The following is a 23,823-nucleotide window of genomic DNA, read 5'->3' on the forward strand; positions in this document are numbered from 1 at the left end:
AATCTGGGGTTTAGTGTTTTACCTTTGGTCACATCACAACTGATTAATTCTATGAGTTATTCCACTCAGATCGGTGGATCCAGATCAGAGGAGTGATGCTCTGAAAGTCATGCAGAAAAATGAGAACAAGCTTTTTCTGACTGTCCTCTGAAGAAACTAACGTGACTCTTGGATGAGACTTGTCCTTATATAGGATATTTGAAAAATGCTGCAATATGGGACAGTGATGTAGGCCTACTAACTGAGAACAGCACAGTCAGTAACACTAAACACAAAATATATAAACAACACAGTTTAAAATTAGGAGAAAATGGGATAAATATTCACAGTGTTTTGCCTTTTACAAAAAGCAAATTATATAATAACACTGGACAGTGATGAATTTATGTACAACATCCCTATTTTTATAGTGCTTTAACTGATTAAGTTAAATCCCAACCCTTATACATCTGAGATTTTTGTTTTATTTATTTTTTTAACATAATTAGAGCTTTAAAGCTCTGAGCTCAGATGTGGTGTTACCTTCAGGTAACGCTCGGAAAAAAGTAGCTCAAAACATTTGAGGAGAAAATAGCTAACACGGGCAGCAGAAAATTAAGTTTAATTTAATTTTAATCGCGCTTGAAAGTTTATTTATACCTTTCTGTAACTGAGCAACCGTAAAAGCGACGGATAATGTGTGTGTACAATGAAAGCAGCTTGTTTTACGGTGTTTTTACGGAGTGACGCTGTTTGTCACGGAGTTGCTTTCACTTTCTTTTCTCAGGAAAGACGTTCAGCACGAGCACGGTGAGTCACGAGCCACAGCTGGCTTCAAATTTATATTTAAGACCCGCATTTATCTTCAAATTATCCCAGTCCTTCTTAAATAACGCCTACTTACAGGGTTTGTATCGATATATTAGAACATAAGTGAAAAGCTGTCGACTTTAGGTTTGTTTTTAGCTCAAGCTTCTAAAAGCGAAAGCGCAACAACAGAGCAGCTTTAATTCGTACTGCGCAGTTTTAAATACGCGATATTCTATGAAAAAATTAATGTTATTTAAACCAGAGCTCTCGCTGCCGTCGTGTAAATGCTTTTTGTGTTTTAAGGAAGGAGTGTATCGAAATGGCAGCGAAAAACGAGGACATGGACGAGCCCATGGAAGTGGACGGTCAGGTAATTACTGAACATTTTATTGCGTTAAAAACAATAAAACAACCTCTTTGGGGTAATGATTAGCTCTCTAAAGTAAGTAGAAATGTTTTCTGTTCAATACAAATGTGTTTGAGAGTCACTTAAAAAAAGTTATCATGTCTTTTGTTAATGTGTGAGGAATAAAGACTGAAACCAATATGTAGCAGAAATGCTGAGGTGGATTGTAATCCCACATAAACTGCTGGGTTATCAAATCATACCGATATATTCTCTGATAAATGGTCCAGTGTCACTCTTTAATTCAGGTTGGAAGTTCAAAAACACAAGCTGATTAGACCAGGAGATCTGAATTACACCAGAAATCTGATTTCTATTTAAGGGGAAAGGCCCGATACAACGAATATAAACAAATCCTTTTTTTTATTCTTAAATTTGGTTACAACGACCTGTACAACCAAAACAAATGCTCTGTTTGCCTGCAGCAGTGGAGTTAATTTCCTGCCAAAATGTTGCAAACAAACAAAAAGCATATTTTACAACCTGTCCATGAGCACAAAATGATCTCTTCTCACATATGAAACAATTCCACATTCTGCAGCAAGTTTCTGTCAAAAGTCAGGTGATGCGTTAGATGGAACTAGGCACTCTCCCCTCCTCGACAGCAGGGGGCGCCATCTGAAACATGTCTGGAGGAGATTATGGAACTGGAACTGACCACAGGCTGCACCAGAAGAACTACAGCTAGCTGCTGCTGCTAATTTTAGTGTCTGTGAATAACCACGCCAACTATTTAATGTGAAGCTGACGATGCAAAGGTCGAGGAAATGACAACTGCACGAGCTTCTATGAAATCTGTGATAAGCGTTTTAAATCGTAAACTTTATTTCTTCAACCTTGAGATTAGGAACGATTCACAATTAAAACAGAAAAATTGTAATTATTTCCAGAACATAATTTTATAGCTAACTTGTTAACTTGTGATTGTGTAGTATCTGACACAAATAGCAACATGACCGTATTTGATGTTTTCAGGCTGAGGGGGATTCATCACGAGCTCAAAAGGAAACTCTTCTGACGCTCTCAGTAAAGTGGCTTCAGGTTGATCAGTCGCAGAAAAGGAAGCTACATCTGCAGAAAGCGCTCCAGTCTTGGTTCAACACAACTGAACTTGAAGGTGGACAGAAGGTGGACTGTTCAGTTGAAAACATCTCAGGAGACAGTAGTGTTGTGGTGAAGATCAGTCCTCCTCCAGGTGCACGCTCGTTGTATTATATCACAACGCTTTCTGTCCTCAATAACTTTGCAAATTTTAGGAGGAGAAAATAATTTTCTTTTTATCTTTATTTTTAAGGCCTGAGTGATCTTCAGAAACTAAAGGACCAAACACTGAAAACAAAGGAAGGGAACGAGATAGCCACCATAGAGTCAGTCAGCGTGGGGTCAACAAAGAAGGATACACGACCATCAGATGATGTTTCACTGAATCCTCCTCCCGTGTCAAACACACCAGCTGTATGTAGTTACATAACTAAATATAATTCACAACAGTAATGTCTGTTTTCCAATAAGCTTCTATTATATTTTACCCAGGATAAAGGGCAGTTTGAAGAACAGAGTGACACCGTTTCTGCTGCAGGACACACTTCTGTTGATGATAAAACGCCATCTGATACGTGTATTCTCCCAGTGAGTCATTTCTGGTTTGTGAACCAAATCTACAGGAAGGAAATCCAACGTATAGAGAAACAAAATAAAGTCAAACTCAAAAGTCATGTCACTGTGACATTTGAAGCTGAGCAGGAAGATGGAACTCCAGCTGAAGCTCTCTCTGACTTCACAACTCTAATTCAGAAGTGCTTACCTGAATCCAGTGGTTCATTTGTTCCTCTTAAATTTGTGGATCCAGATCAGTGGAGTGATGCTCTCAAAGCCATCAAGAATGACAACAAACTTTTAGTCACAATGACCTCTGAAGAAATGATCATTTGTGGGCCAAGTCAAAGCCAAAGGGCTTTCAGCAGGGTGATAAATGCAGTGCAGAAAACAAACCAACCTAGAGAGGATGAGTTTAGATCTCTAGCTCCACACGTGAAAATAATAATGACCATCACAGACCCTCTTGCTCATGCAGGACTAACCATGGAGGAGGGCCAGTGGAAGATGATAAGTTCCTTTCATGACAAAGTTGCAGCAATCAAATCTAAGTTTAATGTTGACTTTAAAGAATCCAACAACGGTCAAGGTGAAGTAAATGTCAAAGCTGTATACAGAAGCCCCGGAGGAAACCCTGCCATGGAGAGTCATGCTGTCAGAGCTCTTCTACATCTGTACCAGAAGAGTCTTACCTCTCCCTTTCATCTCAGCCAACCTCGTGGTGCCACCGGGTTTGATTGCTCAGCAGATTTTCTGTCAGAAAAGGCCTCCAACGGACCTGAGTTGAATGGGAATTCAACACAGCAAAACAATAACACAGCAACAGGAGGGGACGAGCAAGATGACAAATGTCCAATATGTTTGGACTCATTTACCAGCAAGAAACAGCTGAAATGCAAGCATGAGTTCTGTAAAGCATGTCTGCAAAAATCAATGAAACACAATGGACCCATTTGTCCAGTATGCAAAGATGTCTTTGGTGCGATGGAGGGAGACCAGCCAGAGGGGAAAATGACATGGTTTAAAAGTCCTTCATCCCTCCCTGGATTTGAAGGCTTTGGTCATATAATCATCACTTATGACATTCCACATGGGAAACAGACGGTAAATGTCTGAACTCACATTAATTGCTATTTTTAGATTAATTTCTAACACAGCTGTCAGTTAACTCTGTCTTCCTTTGGCAGGAGAAACACCCTCAGCCTGGTCAGTACTACTCTGGTATAAACAGAACAGCCTATCTTCCAGACAACAAAGAGGGCAACGAAGTGCTGAAGCTGCTGGAAAAAGCTTTTGAGCAGAAGCTGATTTTTACTGTTGGGACGTCCAGAACAACTGGGTTGGACCATCAGGTGACCTGGAATGACATTCACCACAAGACCTCCATGTATGGAGGACCAGACCGGTACAGTACCCCAGTTTGTGTTTATCTTTATCTTTTCTTTCAGTCTGGGTAAATGCTTCAAGTATTAACACTTACACACATTGTGTTTTCACAGTTTCGGGTATCCTGACCCGATGTACCTCAGCCGAGTCAAGGAGGAGCTGAAGGCTAAAGGCATTAAATAAACAGAACCACTATTCTCTAAATTTCACAAATTACTGGAGTTTGTTAAAGCAATAACTCAGATATTTTGAAGTGGGATTCTTCGAATGGGGTTATGAACAAAAAAAAATATCTTACCTGTTGCAGATAGCTCTTTTAGCTGACTCAGTTTGGAAAACTAGAGTTTAAATCTGACAGGATTGATAAGCTAATGACTGATCAGATCAGGTCCAAAACTAATGGATTATTGACGACTTTCAGAGCTCTTTATGTGAACTCTACTTTATAAACCTTTACACACTTTACATCAAATGGTAATTTACAGGGAATTTTAACAACTGAGGTTGTTCAAAGAGATATGTACAACAGATATTAATTGTTTAGAGTATTCCTATTCCTTGCTGTAAGAGGTGGGTAATATAATGAATCAGGGTTATTTTGAGGTGCGTTAGGAAAAACTGACGATCAGTGTGTATTAGGTAATCATATTTTCTTTCTGACAATATACTTTGAAGTATTTTGCATATCAGTGTATCCACTTGATTTGATTTGATTCTCTTTTCTTAATAAATGCTTAAGTGACCCAACACAGACTCGTCATTCTTCACTCAACAAAACAAAACACACAGCCACCGGTTGTCTGTACAATTTGAACATTTTTTTTATTTATTTATGACAATATCTGTTATTTTGTTTGTAAAGTACTCCAGCAAAAATTAAACATTATTCTCTTTCCAGAAGAAAGTCCGAGTCTCCATGCACTGTGTACTATAAAAGCTATGTGTCGTTTTTCATCAAAAACCACAGAATGACTCATCCAAAGGAAAGTCTGGAAATGCATGTATGATTCTCCAAAAAAGTGTTCTTTAGGTAAAATGATTGTACTTCTCGTTGGATTTTTAAGACAACGTACACAACGGCGTAACGCGACACTCGACGGGAAAGCAAAGTAAGAACTCGTCGTCACATTGGAGACTTGTGTTTACCGTACACGTGCAGTAAAGATAATATGGCTGACATGTTTTCTGACAGAAGCAGCATTTTGGGGACAGAGGCTGAGTGTAAGGACGAGTCGGAGCGACCAGAATGGTGGCGTTAGCAGCAGCAGGGCACAGAGGAGGAGCGATCTGATGCAGCTGAAGATGGGATGGACATAATGCACTTCAGAGTGAGGCGGAACAAGACTGTGAAGGTACAGACTTTGATTCTCTAAAGGCAGAAAGATACATTTATTCACAAAGCAAGATGCGTTATTCGGTCTTTAAAGGAAACACCGGATTAGAGAAGAAAAAGACAAACAATAGATCCAGCTAAATCATCTTAATCCTCGCGTCTTAACCGAACGGCAGCCTTTCTTTGCTTCTGGAGGAAGACCTTGGTAACAAACAGTTCAAACGGGACACTCTTCGTCTGCGACATCTGTCATCTCTCTTCTATGGAATGTTTAATCCACTCTCCAACGACACGATCACGTAGCAACACTCCCAATTTTAAGACGAAAACAATCATATCTTTACACCTTACGGTAAAAAAGCCACAGAACACGTAATACTGTCAAATGTGAGATTCTGTGCAAGGAAGACGACACAATCATTTTATGAACATTGTTCTCTGAGGAAAAAAACTGCGGAAAATACTGTAGTTTCCATCTGGTAACAACATTTCTGTTTTTTTTTTGTTTTTTTTACATGTGCTATACACAAACGGTGCTCTCACAAATCGTTCTCACACAGCCTCGCTGAGAAACCCGGCAGGACAACAGGTCCTTACCGGCTTCTTTCTTTCTTTTTTTTTTTAAAAAAAGGAAAACTTTGAGTCTGCTTTTCCTGCTCAAAGCCAACACAAACAACAAACAGCTGGCACTGGTGAAATGGAACAAACGTTCGTTCTTCTCATCTGTACAGTTCATACAAAAATAAAAAAATTAAAATCGCTCCAATGATAGCATCTTTTCTGTTTGATTTTTTTGTTTGTTTCTGTTTCGTTTTTTTCTTCATCTTTTTTTTTTGAACAGAGGTAGTGGCTATTTAGGTAAAGGGTACAGGAGAAAGTGTAAATTAAAAATCTCTCATAGAAAATGTTTGTTTTTGACCAGAGGAATCTCTAAAGAACAAAATATAATACTGCAATCACATACAAAAGTAGTCCTTCATTTTTGTACATTTTATACAGTGTTCACACTTTTTAGCAATTCATCTCTCGCTTCTTTGTTGTTGTTGTTTTTTTAAAAATCGATTTTGCTGTTTAGTTTTTCTTCAAAAAAAAGGCAAGAAGTGGGGAGTGTTTTGGAATATTATGATCCGGCTGATGGACAGTCTATGCCAGCGGGTCGACGAGGGGCTCTTCGTCTCCACGGGACAGCAGCTCCTTCTTCTCGTCTGTGCTCGCCAGAGAGTTGCGACTGTTGTGAGCTCCCATGTACAGAGTGGCGTATACGGGGTTTGTGAAGTTGGTGGGCTGAGGAACACGAAGAAGAGGCCGTTAGGAAATGGGTCAGCCGTCGTTAGCGTTTGCGCTCGGCAGTTCTGTCTACCTTGTCTGGGTCCAGAGTGAAGTCTGCGTCCAGCAGCTCCCCGGCGTCGTCGTCAGGCTCGCCCTCGTAGATCTTATACGCGGGGTTTCCGATCTCTACGTTCATGGCCCCGTTGGTCATCCTTTGGTGCTGGAAACCCTTGGCTCTACAGACAAAAACAAACAAACAAACAAACAAACAAATCCAGTCATACCTTGTTTCCCCAATGGGGTACAAGAGGAGCCTGAACAGAGCAAGCAGGCAAGCAGCTACTGTACAAACAGAGGGAGGACACCGCATGACTTTGACCACCGTCCAGGCTGAGCCACAACACAGACACCAACACAAAACCAGCACTTATGAAGCCGCGGGGAGAACTCACCGGACCTGGATCTACGGTACGGAGCAGAACCCTCAGTTCTTTAGGGTCTGCCTCAAAGGAGCCACTCTTTTGTAATCTTTTAAAGCAGTCTTGGTCAAATGTCTCCAGTCCTTCTGAATGTCCTTTACACTTTGTTTGTTAGTCCAATACCTGACTGGTTTCATAGGAGTTGGTTTATTTGTTGACCTGATCTCATTTGGGCAAAAAAAACCAACCCAGAATAACTCTTGAAGTCGACACAGAAAAGACAATTTAACAAAGAACTACTTTAATCTTCAGGAAGTTTCTAACCAGCAGCCTGTCACAAAGACAATCCCTGCTGTTTTGTTGAATTTGACAAAAATCACACAGTACGAGACAGAAAAAAGTATTTTAGCACCAACCAAGGTGAAAACTTGTCATCCAGTCAATGAACACCTGAAGGATGGTGCCTCTCAGCTCCTGTTTTAGATTTATTTTTAAAAGCATCTAAATTTAAGATGCTGTTCGTCTACTGTAGAAGGTTTTCAGCCCTGACTCTGACTCTTCTTCTTTTGTCCTTTCCTCAGTTTCTTAAGCTCACACTGCACGTAATGTTGTCTTGGTCAGAGACAAGAACTGGACAGAAAATGGGTGGAAAAGCAGACAAAGTCCAAAGAAGAAAAACTGGAACCTTCAGGAAGTCTAAAAACTGTTGATCAAAACCACTTTAAAAGGCTACAAGTTAGCTCGGCTCCTTGAAGGCAAAATCTAAAGAAATCAGAGGGAGGGTTAAAACGTTTCTGCAGCACTTTAAGGGTCCTTTTACATAAAGGCAACAAAGCAGTTCACTGATGAGTAAATATTAGCTGTTTTAAGTCCAATTTTCCAAAGGAAACTGGAAGAATAATCTCCTTCTTCCATGAGAGAGACAACCAAATTACAAACCAAAGCACAGTACAACATGGCACAGTATGATGGACAAAAATACAAAAGATCTAAAGCACTGGACAGTATAACACCTACACAGATCTATTCATTAATTGAGTCAATAGATCTGCCGTGGAGCTGCTCTGAAGACCAAAACTGACTCTGAAGGAGCGGGATGGTCCCCCAGCTCCCGAGAAACATCAGTGAAAATGGCGAAACATCGACTACAGGACCAAACACGGCACAACAGCAACCAAGACTTATGATTAAGGAGAAAAGAGCGCATCAGAATGCAAAAATAAAAACCCCCAACAAAACAAAAACAAAGAAACGGTATGAAGGGACGACGTGTAACCCTGGCAACCATTACCGCAAGCGCTTGGAGCCGGTTTTTCCGGGCCGGCTAGACCTGAGGAGCAAAAAGAGACGCCATTACAGAGAGGAGGGTAAAAGTGAGAACAGAAAGTGGGAGAAAGGAAGCCAAGTCAGAGAATGCCTCGTTGTCACTCACCCTCTCATTCTTCTCCTGTACCACAACACCGCTCCTACGGCCAGGAGGATCAGGATCAACAGGATCAACACCGTGGCAACAATGGCAGCCGAGCCTGCAAGCACAAACGCATATAAGCATGGTTAGGCTCAGTCAGTCACATCACAGGAAATCCAGCTTCTTCGCTGGGAAACCTACGTCCACTTGAAGCTTCGCTGTTGTTGCTGACGGCCACGGACTCGCAGCGATACCCCGTCCAGCCAGGGGTACATCTACACAAACAGGACAAGAGAAGCAACTCGAGTATTCAGGTTTTCAAAGGAGACGACAACAAATATATCCACATAAACTCTGCCCCTCACCTGCACTCTGGAAGACGAGTAATCGGATTTAAAGAGCACTGGCCGTTTGCACAATACTCATTTGTGTCACACGTGTAACAGCTGGTCTGGATTCTGCCGTTTGTGCAGCTGCAGAAAACGGAGAATAAAACACAAAGAGGCGATGAAAAGGACATAAAAACCTTTTGCACAAGGAAGTCACATGTGCAGGTTTATTCCGTCCGCGGCGTGTTTGTTCGCGCTCTCACCGGCATTTGAATTCCCCTGTAGATGAAAACCTGTTGGTGGGGAGACACTCGCCGTCCCGACAGTAGTGACACTTGTCAATCTCGCACGTGGCGCCCATGTACTGGGGCAGACAGCGGCACAGCTTGGAGCCGTTTTCACTCTGCAGACACGTGCCACCGTTCAGACAGTGGCCTTCACAGCTTCCTGCTCACACACACACACACACACACACACACACACACACAAGAAACATGTCAGTGCACTACTTCTAAGCCACATCATACAGCTGTAACAGACATTTATTATCAGCTAACAGCACATTAGCATTTAAACACTGCAAAACAGAAGAGCACTCACTGTACTGGCACTTGTCGCCGAGGAAGTCCGAGGGGCAGCGACACGTCGGCTGGTTTCCTGCGCTGACGGTACAGTTGCCTCCGTTCCTGCAGTAATCCTTACAGGTGTGCAGGTTACAGTTCGGTCCTGTGAAGCCCGTCAGGCATCGACACGTAGGAGAACCTGAAGGGGGAACGGACGCATGAAGCACAAGTTCCAGTTTAAATTTGTACACTCATTTTGGTTCGTTCCGTTTTGCTGTTTTTCCAGGTCTGAGTTCAAACATTTACTGAAAATTTCCAGTAAATTCTTCTACAACAGCGATATACCCCCGATGGATATCAGGGAATGAAACCTTTGGACAAAACAACTTTCGTTACTACGCTTACGGTCTGAATCACATCAAATAAACTTTATTGCCCCTGTGGGTAGAGATTTTGGAGCTACCTGGTACTTTACAGCACAGACAATACATTTGTACAATAAGAAAAATACATTTAAAAAAAACAACAATAAGGAAAGATAATAATAGGGTGAAAATATTACAATACAGGAGTCTAAATAAGTGAGAATGAAATACAAGAAAATAGAAACTAATTTCACTCTTGGGGTATTTGTGATCAGAGTCTATTCTTACTTTGGAAAAATAAATAATAGTTTGAGCCAAGATTCCTACACATTTTCTATATTGAAATTTCAGACTTTTCTGGTCTCCAATTTGCTTTGGACATGTTTTGTTATCAAAACATCTGTAAATTTCCTGTAATTTACCATGTTTGATCAGTGGTGCCGTTATATTATCTGCATGCTCACGTATAATTACTGAACGTGGAAAAGTTTTTAGTTTTTTATTTTGTAGAGATCGCAATAGGCAGCAGTCAAGAAACACAGATATTTGATCAAAATTACATACTTTTCAAGCGGCGCAGGAACCGTAGATGGGCAAAATAAAAAGGAACAGAGATATGTCATAAGTTCTGTTTTTAACTTCCTGTAAATTTAAAGTTACCTGTCGGAGAAGGTGTGCATATCCCTCCGTTCCTGCAGTAGTCCTTGCACTGATCGATCTCGCATCGATTCCCCTTGTAATTCGGCTGGCAGCGACACTTGGGCTGCTTGCGGGCGTTCAGGAAACAGCTGCCCCCGTTCAGACACTGGAGGGAGCAGGGACCACTGGGAGGAGCTGTGGGTCAGAAAGTCACACAGGTTCACGTGGACGCCCACGCACGTTTGGTCTCGCGAGTCGTTCTGTCCGATCGCTCACTCACAGATGGGGGACAGCGTGGGAGCAGGCAGCTCCACGCAGGTGCCGTTGTCTGGCGTCCGTCCGTTGGGACAGGTGCAGACGGGTCCGCTGGGACTGAGCAGACATAACCATTCGCACTTCTTCCTGTCACAGGGATTCGTCACTGGCAGAAAAACACAGGGAGAACATAACCAAACATACGTTCTTTACCCTTTTTAACGAGCTCGTGCTCCTGTGTTTGTCCTCCCTTCACTTACTCTCAGGTTGTTTGTATCGGTGCTGCAGAACTAGATCTGTGGCGTGGTTCATTCCAGTTGCCAGGTTCTCGACGGCGCCTTTACCGTACTTATTGACTCTGAAGACTTGATTGTTCCTGTAGGTGACGCCGTAGATGGTATCCTCAAAGATATCAATGCTGAACGGGTGAAGAAGCTCTGGAAGAAGCAAAAACGCACAAATGGAAGCTGGGACTTTCACTAAAAGCTGATCGTTTGTATGGATTAGAACACAGCTGTGATTGTGAGCTACTCAACCGTTTTTCAACGTGTTTACAGCAACAACTGCATCGCTGCCGTCCAGCTTCACGCTGCAGATGAGGGAAAGTTTAGCGTCGGCCCAGTACAGACGCTCATTGTAGTAGTCCACTGTCAGACCTGCACAAATGGACAACTCTGTTAGGAAAAGCTGAGCAGATTAAATGGTCTGTTGGAGTTGTGAGGTGATAGGTTTGTTTTACCAGTTGGCCACTGGATGTTTTCTTCCACCAGTGTCTCCCTCATGGTTCCATCCATAGCAGCTGTTTCAATCTTAGGGTGGTTGCCCCAGTCCGCCCAGTACATTTTCCTGAAAAAGTAGAAGGAAATGTATCAGCTATCATGGCTGCTACAACTGGTTCCTTTTCTTTCAGTCTCACCCTCACCCTCTCTGGGGGTCCACTACAATAGCGTAAGGCTCATCAATCATGCCAGAGATCAGGGTTTTGCAGTGGCGTCCGCCATTTATCTGGGCCACCTCGATGACGTCTCGGCCAGAGTCGGTCCAGTACAAGTTCCCTGCCACCCAGTCCACAGCAATGCCCCGGGGCATCTTCAGATCTGGAATCTGAACGGCAAAAAAAACAACAACAAAATAACAGATGCACACAAGTTCGAACAGACAAAACAAAGCGTACAAGCAGAACTCATGGACAGTTACCTCCAAGTTGACCACCCGGGAGTCTCCCTGGCGTCCGTTCCGGTTACTGCTCTGTGAAGAGGAGGAGGAGGCGGGCAAATCGTAGGAAGAGATGCGCCCCGTGTGCCAGTTTGTCCAGTAAAGCCGGTTTGACTTCACATGCAGGTCCATGGCGTCGATGCGAACGTTGGCATCGCCCTGAAAGATCTGCTCGTAGCGCCAACCGGGCACGGAGGGGTCCAGGCTGCGGATCTCGTTGTCATCTCCGATGTACAGCACGTGTCCCTGAGCTGGAGACAGACGAGGAGTGTTGTCATTTTTTTTTTTTAAAAGTTGTACAAATAGGGTCTTAATGTCTGCCTTACAGGCAGCCTGGTTATGGTTGGACTTTTGAACTATTCTGCTCATATGATGCACATGTAAGCAACATTTTTGCCTTTTAGAAAACAGAATACCATAATAATTGAGGATGCAGGGATATAAATATTGAGTTTTATTCTGTTTTATGTCCATATTGTATTCAAACCATTAACAAAACTTGAATAAGACTCAAACTAGCATTCTTGTGCAAACACTTGTTGACAATTAAAAAGTTTCCAAACACATCCTGAATACTCACCATCGGCCTTGCAGGTGTTATTTATTCTGCTGAAGAACTTGTGGCAGCTGCACTTGTAGGAACCCTTTGTGTTGTTGCAGATGTGGGAACACACTCCAAACTGCTTACACTCATTCTTATCTGCGAAGGCCGAGTGGAGCGGTTTCATGAGTTGGAGCTCGTTACAGCCAAAGCAAAAAAAAGTTCAACAGGAAACAAACCAAGTCAGTTTGGAGAAAGCCGTACCTTCACATCTTTTCTGCCCGTTGCGCTGGAAGCCGGGTTTGCAGGAGCAGAAGGAGACGGGGCCGCTGATCACACAGTGACCTTCGTCTCCGTCTCCACACATCGCCAGGTTACGGCTGCATTCGTCCGGTCCCGACTCTGCAACAGACAGCTTGCAGTCACTACTGATAACCACACACAACGGACAGAAGGCCACGGTGAGGAAACGCACCTTTCTTAGTGCAGCTGATCTCATCCGAGCCGACGTCCTCGCAGTCGTTGAAGTGGTCGCAGACCAGCTCTGAGTCGAGGCAGCGACCATTGGAGCACTGGAACTCGTTCTTTTGACAAACTGTTGTGAAAGGAAGTGTTGCTGGAAAAGAACACGGGTCAATAATCAGCTTTTACGTCACTCGTCATGTCATAAAAACTGCTTCCAATCAGCAATCAAAAGCCTAACAACCCTAACAAAAGGAATGCTTATCACCTGCTGCCTGTCTGCCAAGGTTTTATACTAAGATCATTATGATGAAAACTGCCAGAGTTGTAGCTGATTTGATTGATTTGATCTTGTAAATGATGTGATACACACGTGGCCAAAATCGTTGATACCCCTCGTTTAATGAAAGGAAAACCCACAATGGTCACAGAAATAACTAGAATCTGACAAAAGTAGTAACAAATAAAAATTCTTGTAATACTGAAAAGGAACTGAAACTTTTGCTTTCTGTTTATGCAACTTACGGCAGTAGAGCTCATCGCTTTGGTCCCCGCAGTCGTCCGCCCCATCGCAGCGTTTTGACAGCGGCAGACACACCCTGTCGTTGTGACAGCGGAACTGCCTAGCCGGTGGACACTGGAATTTCACTATAAAGGACCCAAAGAGAGCAGCATTAGGAAGAGAAATGACTCGACGTGAGAAGGAAGGATGACACACAGCTGAAATCTCACCGCACTCCTCAGGGTTCTCATCAGAGTTGTCTCCGCAGTCGTCCTCGCCATCACACATCCAGCGACGCGGCTTGCAAAGAGAGTTGTTGCACTGGAACTCATGCTGGAGGCAGTACTTGCCCACTGAAACACCGCAAGGACAACACATCCATTAGCAGCAGAGAAACAGTTCGGTCGACGCGAAGCGAAGAAGTGTCTCCTCTCCCCACCGCTGTCGCAGTTCTCCTCATCGCTGCCGTCCATGCAGTCGGCGTCTGCGTCGCAGCGCCAGCGGATGGTAATGCAGTGGCCGTTTTTGCACTGGAACTGATCGTTGTCACACTTCACATCACAGCCAATCTGAACAAAAACAAAGCAATGACTTCAGAGGGAACCTCTTGGCGTGTCCAATTCCAAAGCTGACAGCCGACGGAGCGGTACCTCGTCGGAGCCGTCGACACAATCGTGGTCCCCGTCGCACTTCCAGCGCCCGGCGATGCAGCGGCCGTTTGTGCAGGAAAACTCGCTCTCCGAACACTGCCGAGGCACTGGGGACGGAAAGCAAAGAGCTCAGAGGACCGAGAGAGGATCGCTGAGGAAGAACTAAAGAGTCGAGGGAAGTAACGAGGAAAAGCTTTAGGAAAAGAAAAGATTGGAACAGAGCAGACTGAATAAGGAAAGGTGCTGATAGCTCATATCAGAGGGATGATCTCAATGGGCACAAAGATGGTGATGCTACAGAAGGTGGAAGAGAACAGCTTGCAGAGTTTAACAAAAGAGGAAAAAGGCTTGCAGAACAGATAAAAAGCTGGGATAAACACAAGACCGGGTAGTTTAGGTTATGGTTGATCTGAAACGTGACAACACCTACCTCTGGCTCACAGCAACGGGCCAATGTGAAATGCAAAACAGACATGAGATGATGTGAGATGTGCAAACGCCCACAGAACATGCCCACAGAACAGTTTTTTTATTAAGTACTTTTTACATTAACTTAAGAAATTCTCTCATCTTTATCTTCGTCAGTATCTTTGCCAAACCGTTTGCTAACAGCAGGATGTAAGGCCAAAGAAAGTTAAAAATCACCGTTTTTCAGACAAATATGGAGCTGTGATCATTGCCGTTTGATCAGCCTGTGCTTTCACTAACAAAGAAGGACAGAGGGAACCTACCACACTTTTCCTCATCCGAGTTGTCCCCGCAGTCATTGTCGTAGTCACACTGCCAGCGGCCGGGCACACAGCGGTTGTTTTTACACCGAAACTGGTACGGCTCGCACGTCCGCTCGTCTGGGCACAAGAAGAACAGTTCAAGTGTCGCCGCAACGTCAAAGTCCTCCTTTCTTAGGCTCCTCCGTCAGCGCTTTCCTTACCACACTCCTCCTTGGGTTCATCCGAGTCGTCACCGCAGTCTGATTCGCCGTCACACTTCCAGAGAGCCGGGATGCAGCGTCCCGAGTCTTTGCAGCGGAACTCGTCCACGCCGCACGTCATCTGAGCTGCAACGCGGAGCATTTCATGGGTTAAACACGAGGAGAGTTTGCAGATTTACATCCGTACAGCCGATCAGATCCTGTCTGTTGTATTCTTACTGCAGTTTGCAGGCTCATCAGAACCATCCATGCAGTCATTGTCCCGGTCACACACCCACACCCGCGGGATACAGCGCTTACTCATGGCACACTGGAACTGGTTTGGAGCGCAGGTCACCTCAGCTGCAACGGTAACACACACACATTAAACCATTTACTGGAAAACAAACCACTACCTCCTCACAGACTTCACATTTTAAAAGAAAAAACAACAAATAATTGGCTCTACTGCATTTTGGCAACATTTTGTTATAATTGGAGTTTTCTAGTTAAAAGTGTAAAAATGCAAATTTCGACCTTGAGACAAAACAACTGAGCAATTGTTTGTGATTTCTCTGTCTGCGCCCAGGAAATGTCCCAGTATTTACATTATGCAACATGATCTGACCTGAGGACACTGCTAAAGAGGTGAAAGTAGGCAGAGATGCTCTGAGGGACGGGGAATCAAAGAGTTCATCAGGTTCATGTGTGCTGATAAGATGTTGGGACAGTATTCACAAACCAAATGGTCCCCCGGTGACAAACTTCATCTTGGGCTCATATAAATGAGCCGAACGTCACACGATGCCTCGGCACTGGCGCTATTTAAGAAACGGCAGTGACTGGGTTGACTTACGGCAGTCTTTCTCATCCTCTCCGTCTCCACAGTTGTCCTGCCCATTGCAGCGGAAGATACCGGGGATGCAGCGATTAGGGTGGGAACATTTGAACTGACTCGGCAGGCACACGTGGATGTCTGGAAAACAAAAAAACAGCTTCAGTGAACATTGGTTAGTACTGATATACATATTTTTCACTGTTAATTAACGTGTAGATGTACGCACCACAGTTGGCTTCGTCAGAGTTGTCCTGGCAGTCGTTGTCTCCGTCACAGATGTAGGCGGGGTTGGTACAGATGCCGGTGCCGCATTGGAACTGACCTGGTTTGCACTTGAACTCAGCTACAGGGAGAATTACACACACACCTCATGATCACATTCTGACAAACCAGCAATCAAAAAGAAAATAGAGAAACTGCCTTTTCTGTGACAGTGAAAAAATGAATCAAAACAAGCACAACAGAGGCTAAAATCAGTAAAACTGTATGTAAAAGCTAAAATTAGCAAGGCAGTCACAAAAAGGAACACAAGAAGACAAAAATAGAGCTAATATGCTGAAGAGAACAATGTTTTTAAGGAATTAACAAAAACTCAGTCTATTTCTAAGGGGAACATTTTTTTAAATAAAGATAATAATTCATAAAGTGTAAAAATTACAAATACTAGAAGTCATAGAACACTATTGTCAATTGAGCTGAATATTTTGATATAAGAATGGTTAAAATAGCACAACGTATGCTGAAGTAGTTTGGAAAAAAACAGAATAAACTGTAAACAGGAAAACAACAGTGCGAATGCTGACTCAGCAGTGTTACTCTGGATACGTACGGCAGTCTGCAGGCTCGTCTGAGCGGTCCCCACAGTCGTCCTCTGTGTCGCATTTCCACCAAAACGGAATGCACTTGTCATTTTTGCAAACAAACTAAAGGCACAGAAGGTAAAAGTGTAAACAACTTCTGTTTATTACCATTTTTAAGCAAGCAAATATCTAAAATAAGGGTTTTCTGCAAACTCGCCTGGCTCGCGGTGCAGTTGGACAAACACTGTCTGCCGTCAGATGCTAGGTAAAAGTTCGTGGGGCATGCACACTTGTAGCCCCCTCCAGGTGAGAGCAGGCACAGGTTACTGCAGTCTCCGTTGTTTGTCTGGCATGGATGGCCTGACACTGATAGGGTCAAAAAAAGGAAGTGTAAATAAGACGTAAATAAGACGGGGACATGCGGTTTATGGGTGACTTGCTGATACCTTCAGGCTGCCGGTATGGATGGTAAACATGGATGTCCATTGGTCTGTGCAGGGTGCTGATCAGCATGGACTTGTTGGTTCCCAGTGTTTTATGAACCCTGTTGATGGACTTGGTTTCCCAGTCCGTCCAGTAGATGTACTCCTCGAACAGAGTCATGGCGAAGATGTGTGGAATATCCTGAGTCAGGACTGCAGGAGGACAGACACACAGACGGACCCTGTAGGTCAGTGCAAACACCAGGAAGAGCGGGTCGACGGGTGTGAAAACACTGACCTGTGTGTCTGTTGGTTCCGTCCATGCTGACGAACGCAATGTAGTCCTCTCGAGCGTCGGCCCAGTAGACCCGGTCGTTGATGAAGTCCAGGGTCAGCCCATTGGGCCAGGTGATCTTATCCTGGACAACAACGCTCCTGTTTGTTCCATCCATCCCGATCCTCCCGATGTGGGGGTTGTCCCCCCAGTCGGACCAGTACAAATACCTGTCAGGGGTGAACTGTGTTAATATGCTTTGGTGCTACTGTGTTTTATACTTATCAACGGAAACAGTGGAGTTCAATCATGCTGAAAATCATAACACCACAGAAGCAAGTCTAATATAAACTGATTTTATGTTAAATGGCAGTAGCAAAGTAGGCAGAATAATAAAAACATGTTCGAGGTGCTGCACTACAAGAAAAAAAATGGAGGAGGAAGATTTTTCTGCTTGTTTGTTTCCCAGTTTTGACAATAAATTCGCAAAGTTGAAATATTATTGCTAGAAAATATACAGTGTTGGGGGGAAACAATTGTTCTGCAAGACTAAACTGCAAGAAGTGAACCCCACGGTGCCCCTGAACCAAGCTGTATTTGTTCTGGTTGTTATTATTATTGTATATGGGGGTCAATGGTACACTTTTACTGGCTTAACCACAAAAAGATTTGCAGTATTTCATTGGAACCAGTCCAAGATGTGGTTTACTCCCACTGCTGCAGTAGAAATCACAGACCTTGTTTCAACCCTTCACAATAAAAGACTCAAAGATGGATAGAGAGTGCTAACCTAAAAAGTCTGTAGCTCATGAAAATAGCTTACAGTATTGTTCTTCAGTAAGACAGATACTGCAGAATAGACTGCCAGAAAGTTTGAGTCAATACTCAGTGTATGTGTTTCAGAGTTTTATTCTGAAGAATTGAAATGGGCTTTGTGAGTTCAAACTAAAACACTGCTTGTTAATTTGTAGTTAACCTAGTAGAAGTGCAGCCATAACCCTCGGATACAATATTAATGATAAAAAAACAGAACAAAGACAGTTGGGTATTGCAAGCTTTATTTCCTTCATTCTAATTTAACAAAAACAAAAAAACTAAACTAAACTTCCATATTCTATTTTTTCTCCTGAGTGGCTCTAACGCACCACCGTACTGTAATCATCAGAGTAGCCAAACAAAATGAAAATAAATAAAGGTGCATTTTGTCAATATCGTTCTTACCCATAGCGCACATCCACAGCGACAGCACGTGGTTCCTTCAGACCGCTGTTGACCAGAACCGTCCGGTACGCTCCGTTCAGCTTTGACACCTCAATAGTGTCTCGTCCCTTATCGCACCAGTACAGGTTTCCTCCCACCCAGTCCACTGCCAGACCGTCAGGGTTGCTGAGCAATGTGCGGTGAAGGACCTGAAAAAAAGGCGAGCAGAAAATCATTTCTGGGTGTCAGAGGAGGATTCAAATACTTGTGCCAGGCACACACACACACACACATAAAGATGAATATCAGTGTTGAAAGCAGCCAGGTGTTATCAGCACCCACCTGAACATTGCTGCCGTTGATGTGCATCCGTCGGATCATGCTGCCCTGCGTGTTCACGTCTGTCCAATAAATCATCTGCTGCCGATAGTCGAAGTCCAGAGCGACGGCGTTGTTTAATCCCTGTCAAAGCACAGGAGCTGCATTAGTTTTGGATGAACTCCTGCAGGACGGTTTCCAGGTCGTCCACGCACATCAAACAGATTAGCAGCTCTCACCTGTTTGAGCAGAGTGTAGTTGGAGCCGTCCAAGTTGAGCTTCCTCAGGTAATAGCGGTTGGCGAAGATGAGGAATGGCTCCTCGTCTGCAGGGGGAATATCACACATGAGGAGACTGACCTCAAACTCGTGGCTGGCTGTCATCAATCTGTCGTTTTCCTTACCAGAAATGGATTTGCATATGGTTGGGTTCTCAGGACTGAGCAGGAAGCCCTCCACGCACAGACAGCGGAAGCTGCCGTGTGTGTTGATGCAGCGCTGCGTGCACGGATAGGTGGTCGTGCACTCGTCCACGTCCACACACGTCTTCCCATCGTCTTTCAGACGGAAACCAGGGCGGCATCTGCACTGTGAGGAGGCAAAGCGACAGAGGTAAAGCAACAGGCCGGGCTGCTCGGTTTACACACTTGTCTGGGTGTAAATGCTGCTCACTTACCTTAAAGCCTATTTTCAGGTCTTCACACATCTGGGAGCAGCCACTCAGTTTGGTGTTCAAACACTCATTAATGCCGCAGTTCAGCTCATCAGAACCGTCGCCGCAGTCGTCTTTAAGGTCGCAGAGCAGCGTCTCGTTGATGCAGTTTCCATTGGTGCAGCTGTACATCGTGTCATTACATTGACTTTCTGTTCAGCGAAAGAAAGAGAAGAAATGAAAAACAGGTGAAGTCAGGTAGATAAAATTTCAAAACCTCTGAAATTATTTCTAGTCTGTTCAGAGAGCTTTCCTTAAGCCAAAAAATAAGTAGAGATCCTTTTTATTCCCTTTTTTAAAGGTCTGACTGTCTCTAATGTTCACTGACAGATTTATTTATATGGATGTGCCTCCAACACGTCTGTTTTCTGTCCTGCTGGTTTGTTGTTTCTCTGCTTTCTTTTAGCATCCAAAAAATAATATAATAATTTAGTTTTGGAATTGCAGTTGTTTGCATGAAGGTACAGACTTAAAAGCACTAAAAATGATGAAAGATAAAATGCTGAAAGGCTGTAGAGAATTCTGATTTCTGAGTTATTCAGAAGCTTCAAATGTAAGATAAATGTGATTAAGTTTGACCGATGATTCGATTGTTTAGAGCCATAAATAAAAACAGCTTTTATGTGCATTTCACCTGAGCTGCTGCAGCGAGGGTTCTTCGGTGCTTCATCTGAGTGATCGTGGCAGTCAAACTCTCCATCACACTCCCAAGACTTGTGCATGAGACATCGGCCGTTGTCGCAGCGGAAGTGGTTGGGTCCACACGTCTGATACACTGTGGAGACGAGCAGCACACGCAGGGAGATAATAACAACAAATGGTACAGATGAAGTGCGAGGATAAGGGTGGAGCCTTTCAACACTGGCCTACAGGAGATAAGGGGTCACTTACGACACTCCTGGGACTCGTCTGAGCCGTCGCTGCAGTCGCTGTCATGGTCACACACGAAGTGTCTGGGAATACACTGTCGGTTCTGGCACATGAACTCGTCGCTGCTGCACGTGTCGTTGAACACTGAGACAGAGAGATTTGGTGGGAAATTGATATAAATATTTTTTTTTTTTCCTCCAGTAGTGCGGTAAAGCTCCTTGTCTGTTTCTCAGAGGGATTAAAGTCCTTTTTGAACATGTTCGGCCTCAGCTTGAACTCACCGCAGCCAGCTTTGACGCTCTCATCGGCTCCATCAGGGCAGTCTTTGTCGCCGTCACACGTCCAGCGCTGAGGAATGCACACGTGCGATCCAGGACAGTGAAACGCGTCGGGACTGCAGGTTTTACTCTCTGGGATGAAAGAAAAAATAAATAAATCAGACAGGTTTATTCAAGATATAATTGTTTAAAGTGAGAAAATCATTTAAAATATCACGTTTTTGTGCACACAGCTCTGCTTTTATCTATGTATCTGCGTCAACTGCGCCTTTATTTGTTTCGACTGAAAGGTTCGTCTCCAAAACTTACTGCAATTGCTGTCCTCATCGGAGCCGTCGCCACAGTCGTCCTCACCGTCGCACACCCAGCGGCTGGTAATGCAGCGGTGGTTTCCACACTCGAACTGGGTGGCTGAGCAGGACTTATCTAAAGGGAGCAAAAAGGCTGGATGAGGGGCCACGTTCCAGCAGCAAAACAAAGCGAACGTCTGCCGCGTTCGGCTTCGTCCCCCTCCTTACCGCAGTGAGCTTCGTCAGCACCGTTCTCACAGTCGTTCTCCTTATCGCAGGTCCAGCTGGTGGGGATGCAGCGGCCGCTGGGGCAGGCGAAGAAAGGCGTCGGACACTTTGTTTTCCAGACGCCTGATGGAGTGACAGAGCGGGGGTTAATAAGAGTGTGTTCAGCATGAAGATCGTTTCATCCATGTTGTTACGTGTTTCAAGAAGAAATTACATCCTATACTACAATTTCTTAGTTCAAAAGAATAAAGCATGTAAGTTCAGCCAGTGGATGTCGCGTTAAAAATACCAGCGCAGTTATTTTCATCCGAGTTGTCGCCGCAGTCGTTGGATTTGTCGCACAGCCACGAGGGTGCGTAGCAGAGCGTGGTGAACTCGCACTTCTGAAATATCACTCCCTTCACTCCCAGGTGGAAGTAAGAGGAGCAGTCCGTGGGAGCTGGAGAAAGAGACAAGCGCAGCAGACCCTGAGCGAAGAGTCGACTCGGTAAAATGAAAACAAGCCGGGCGTTGTCACTTACAGCAGTTCATCTCGTCGCTGGCGTCCTCGCAGTCCACCTTCTGGTTACACTTGCTGGAGTTGGAGATGCAGCTTCCGTCTCGGCACTGGAACTGGTTGGCTGCGCACAGCGTGGCTGTCACACAGGAGAGAAAGAGATGGTGGTCGGATCAATCAGTATCTAAAATATGAATTGTTTTTTTAGTGATAGACGTTTGCTTCATTTTTCATTTTAAGAGTTAGATTTAGATTTGAGTGACTGTGAACCATGTCATGAGTTAGAAAACCCACTTTGGAAGACAAACCAAAATCTTGAGCAAACTATTAGCACTTTTGGGGATGACTCTCAGCTACTACCACAACAAATTTTAGCTCAGTAGCTGTAAAACTGACTGAGTTACAGCCATTTTTGTGTTTGCTACAGTCGGTCAGCTGGGGTGGCCATCTTGAATCAAACTGACTCTAAAAGGCAATCAGTTGTAAATATGCATCCAGTGATTACTTTCCAAGAGTTTTAATAAAATTCATCCAGTAGGCCAGGAGATATTTTGCTGACAGACCAACATGTGCACACACAGGCAAATTCATTATCGCCCACCTTTAGTGTTTCGTCAGTGAGCGATAAATAGGCAGTGTGTAGTCAAGGCTTTTGTTGTTCTGTTTAACGATATCACATTACTGCCTGCATAGTGGCTAATTTGTTTTTTTTTTTAAGGAATGAAGGAACAGCTTCTTTAGAAACCAAAGCTTTGAATGAACAAAATGAACAATCAGGAGAGGCTGAGCATTTAGGACGGCTTGGTTAGTTTCAATTTAAAAAGCAGATCAGCCTTAAATTTCATTGAATCAAAGAGTTAAAGACACAGGTGGTAAGAAAAGAAACAGGAGCTCTTCAGATCAAAGCCTAAACGGGATGCTGCTGCTGCAATGTAAACGGTTTTGTAACCTTTGAATTAATGGATCTCTTTATGTTGATTCACAGACTCGGCTGGTTAAACAAGCATGACACAAAGGCGACTCGACTCACCGTTACAGAAAACTTCATCCGAGTTGTCTCCGCAGTCATCCTGCCCGTTGCACCAGGAGCTGAGGGCCACACAGCGCCCATTCACACACCGCTTGTAGCCCTTCTTACACACACGGTTGGCTGAAAACCAGACGAGATGCACTCCCGTTTTCAACCATCAGAAATACAAATTTAAAAAAAGAAAAAGAATAATGTACGATTTCACTCACCACAGTAGGACTGCTTCTCGTCGGACTTGTCCTTGCAGTGAGCCTTGGCGTCACAGGTCAGCGTGTAGTTGATGCAGTCTCCGTTTCCACACTCGAACTCATCGATGCTGCTGCAGGTGGTGTTGGCTCCTGAGGAGCACACACAGGAACAGGGATCGATTCAAAACCTGACTCTGCCGCCGCAAACAAATTCACTTTATTTGTATGAAGCCGTCACGTGAAGGTTTTCCTGCGCTACTTTAGTCATTCTGTTTGTTCAGCTCGTTCAGGAGATGGGAGATGGGAGATGTAGCTTTCATATTTTACGTTTAGATTTAACTTTTTTAGCAAATACTTTCTGGCTTAGAAATACATCGAGATCTCTTCAGCTCCTTCAAAAAAATTGTTCTTTTTGAAATCTGCTTCACTATATGCTATTTTTCTTCCTATACTACTTTTAGCTTTTAGCTAGGCTAATGCTACATTTCACTTTTAGCTATCATTCTGCTACTTTTAGCTTTAAGCTAGCATTTTGATACTTTTAGCTTCTAGCTACTGTTTTGCTAGTTTCAGCATTTAGCTAGTCTATTGCTACATTTAGCTAATGTTTTGCTAATTTTAGCCAGCATTTTGCTACTCGTGAATTTAAGCTAGCAATTAGCATCTTTAATTTTTTAACTAGGGTTTTACTCCTTTTAGCTGTTAGCTGCTATTCTGCTTGTTTTAGCTCTAACACCTCAGTTTGAACGTCTTTATTTAAATTATATCTCAATAATCCACAACAGAAAATAAAAAGACAATTTGGATATTCCATTTTAGAAAGATAAAGCAGAATCACAAACC

General features: G+C 43.8%; 2 protein-coding genes across 6 annotated transcripts in view; one reads left to right on the forward strand and one right to left on the reverse strand.

Moving 5' to 3' along the window:
- Nucleotides 1-648: 648 nt before the first annotated feature.
- LOC108235627 (E3 ubiquitin-protein ligase DTX3L) lies at nt 649-5,855 on the forward strand. Of its 2 annotated transcripts, none has more exons than XM_025005856.2 (7): nt 649-789; nt 1,093-1,159; nt 2,171-2,390; nt 2,490-2,650; nt 2,729-3,895; nt 3,979-4,196; nt 4,291-5,855. In XM_025005856.2, the coding sequence occupies exons 1-7, from the start codon at nt 689-691 to the stop codon at nt 4,358-4,360; spliced, it is 2,004 nt and encodes a 667-aa protein (XP_024861624.1). In that variant the 5' UTR covers nt 649-688; the 3' UTR covers nt 4,361-5,855. The 2 variants fall into 2 exon arrangements, with proteins under 2 accessions (XP_024861624.1, XP_017271233.1); XM_017415744.3 differs by having other exon boundaries at nt 748-789; nt 1,097-1,159.
- A 400-nt stretch (nt 5,856-6,255) lies between these two features.
- The window catches only part of LOC108235704 (low-density lipoprotein receptor-related protein 1), a 90,031-nt gene continuing 72,463 nt past the window's right edge, over nt 6,256-23,823 (reverse strand). For 2 of the 4 annotated variants that reach the window (XM_017415862.3, XM_017415860.3), the window contains 45 exons: nt 23,002-23,130; nt 22,793-22,912; nt 21,788-21,901; nt 21,556-21,705; nt 21,267-21,389; nt 21,058-21,174; nt 20,752-20,880; nt 20,492-20,614; nt 20,235-20,375; nt 19,565-19,752; nt 19,293-19,476; nt 19,129-19,214; nt 18,914-19,033; nt 18,593-18,780; nt 17,396-17,601; nt 17,122-17,310; nt 16,893-17,041; nt 16,705-16,798; nt 16,102-16,218; nt 15,894-16,013; nt 15,278-15,400; nt 15,059-15,184; nt 14,859-14,975; nt 14,128-14,234; nt 13,917-14,046; nt 13,708-13,830; nt 13,501-13,623; nt 12,989-13,129; nt 12,778-12,915; nt 12,553-12,672; nt 11,955-12,223; nt 11,680-11,861; nt 11,497-11,603; nt 11,294-11,413; nt 11,018-11,194; nt 10,783-10,923; nt 10,524-10,697; nt 9,536-9,697; nt 9,199-9,382; nt 8,972-9,079; nt 8,808-8,881; nt 8,631-8,724; nt 8,490-8,528; nt 6,871-7,015; nt 6,256-6,794 (listed from right to left, as the gene is read on the reverse strand). In XM_017415862.3, the coding sequence (XP_017271351.1) occupies nt 6,654-6,794; nt 6,871-7,015; nt 8,490-8,528; nt 8,631-8,724; nt 8,808-8,881; nt 8,972-9,079; nt 9,199-9,382; nt 9,536-9,697; nt 10,524-10,697; nt 10,783-10,923; nt 11,018-11,194; nt 11,294-11,413; nt 11,497-11,603; nt 11,680-11,861; nt 11,955-12,223; nt 12,553-12,672; nt 12,778-12,915; nt 12,989-13,129; nt 13,501-13,623; nt 13,708-13,830; nt 13,917-14,046; nt 14,128-14,234; nt 14,859-14,975; nt 15,059-15,184; nt 15,278-15,400; nt 15,894-16,013; nt 16,102-16,218; nt 16,705-16,798; nt 16,893-17,041; nt 17,122-17,310; nt 17,396-17,601; nt 18,593-18,780; nt 18,914-19,033; nt 19,129-19,214; nt 19,293-19,476; nt 19,565-19,752; nt 20,235-20,375; nt 20,492-20,614; nt 20,752-20,880; nt 21,058-21,174; nt 21,267-21,389; nt 21,556-21,705; nt 21,788-21,901; nt 22,793-22,912; nt 23,002-23,130 (6,152 nt within the window). In that variant the 3' untranslated portion in view covers nt 6,256-6,653. The remainder of the gene's footprint in view (nt 6,795-6,870; nt 7,016-8,489; nt 8,529-8,630; nt 8,725-8,807; nt 8,882-8,971; nt 9,080-9,198; nt 9,383-9,535; nt 9,698-10,523; nt 10,698-10,782; nt 10,924-11,017; nt 11,195-11,293; nt 11,414-11,496; nt 11,604-11,679; nt 11,862-11,954; nt 12,224-12,552; nt 12,673-12,777; nt 12,916-12,988; nt 13,130-13,500; nt 13,624-13,707; nt 13,831-13,916; nt 14,047-14,127; nt 14,235-14,858; nt 14,976-15,058; nt 15,185-15,277; nt 15,401-15,893; nt 16,014-16,101; nt 16,219-16,704; nt 16,799-16,892; nt 17,042-17,121; nt 17,311-17,395; nt 17,602-18,592; nt 18,781-18,913; nt 19,034-19,128; nt 19,215-19,292; nt 19,477-19,564; nt 19,753-20,234; nt 20,376-20,491; nt 20,615-20,751; nt 20,881-21,057; nt 21,175-21,266; nt 21,390-21,555; nt 21,706-21,787; nt 21,902-22,792; nt 22,913-23,001; nt 23,131-23,823) is intronic. The other 2 variants (XM_017415861.3, XM_017415863.3) reach the window with 1 other exon arrangement.

This window comes from Kryptolebias marmoratus, linkage group LG4 (assembly GCF_001649575.2).
Source record: "Kryptolebias marmoratus isolate JLee-2015 linkage group LG4, ASM164957v2, whole genome shotgun sequence".
NCBI lineage: Eukaryota > Metazoa > Chordata > Actinopteri > Cyprinodontiformes > Rivulidae > Kryptolebias > Kryptolebias marmoratus.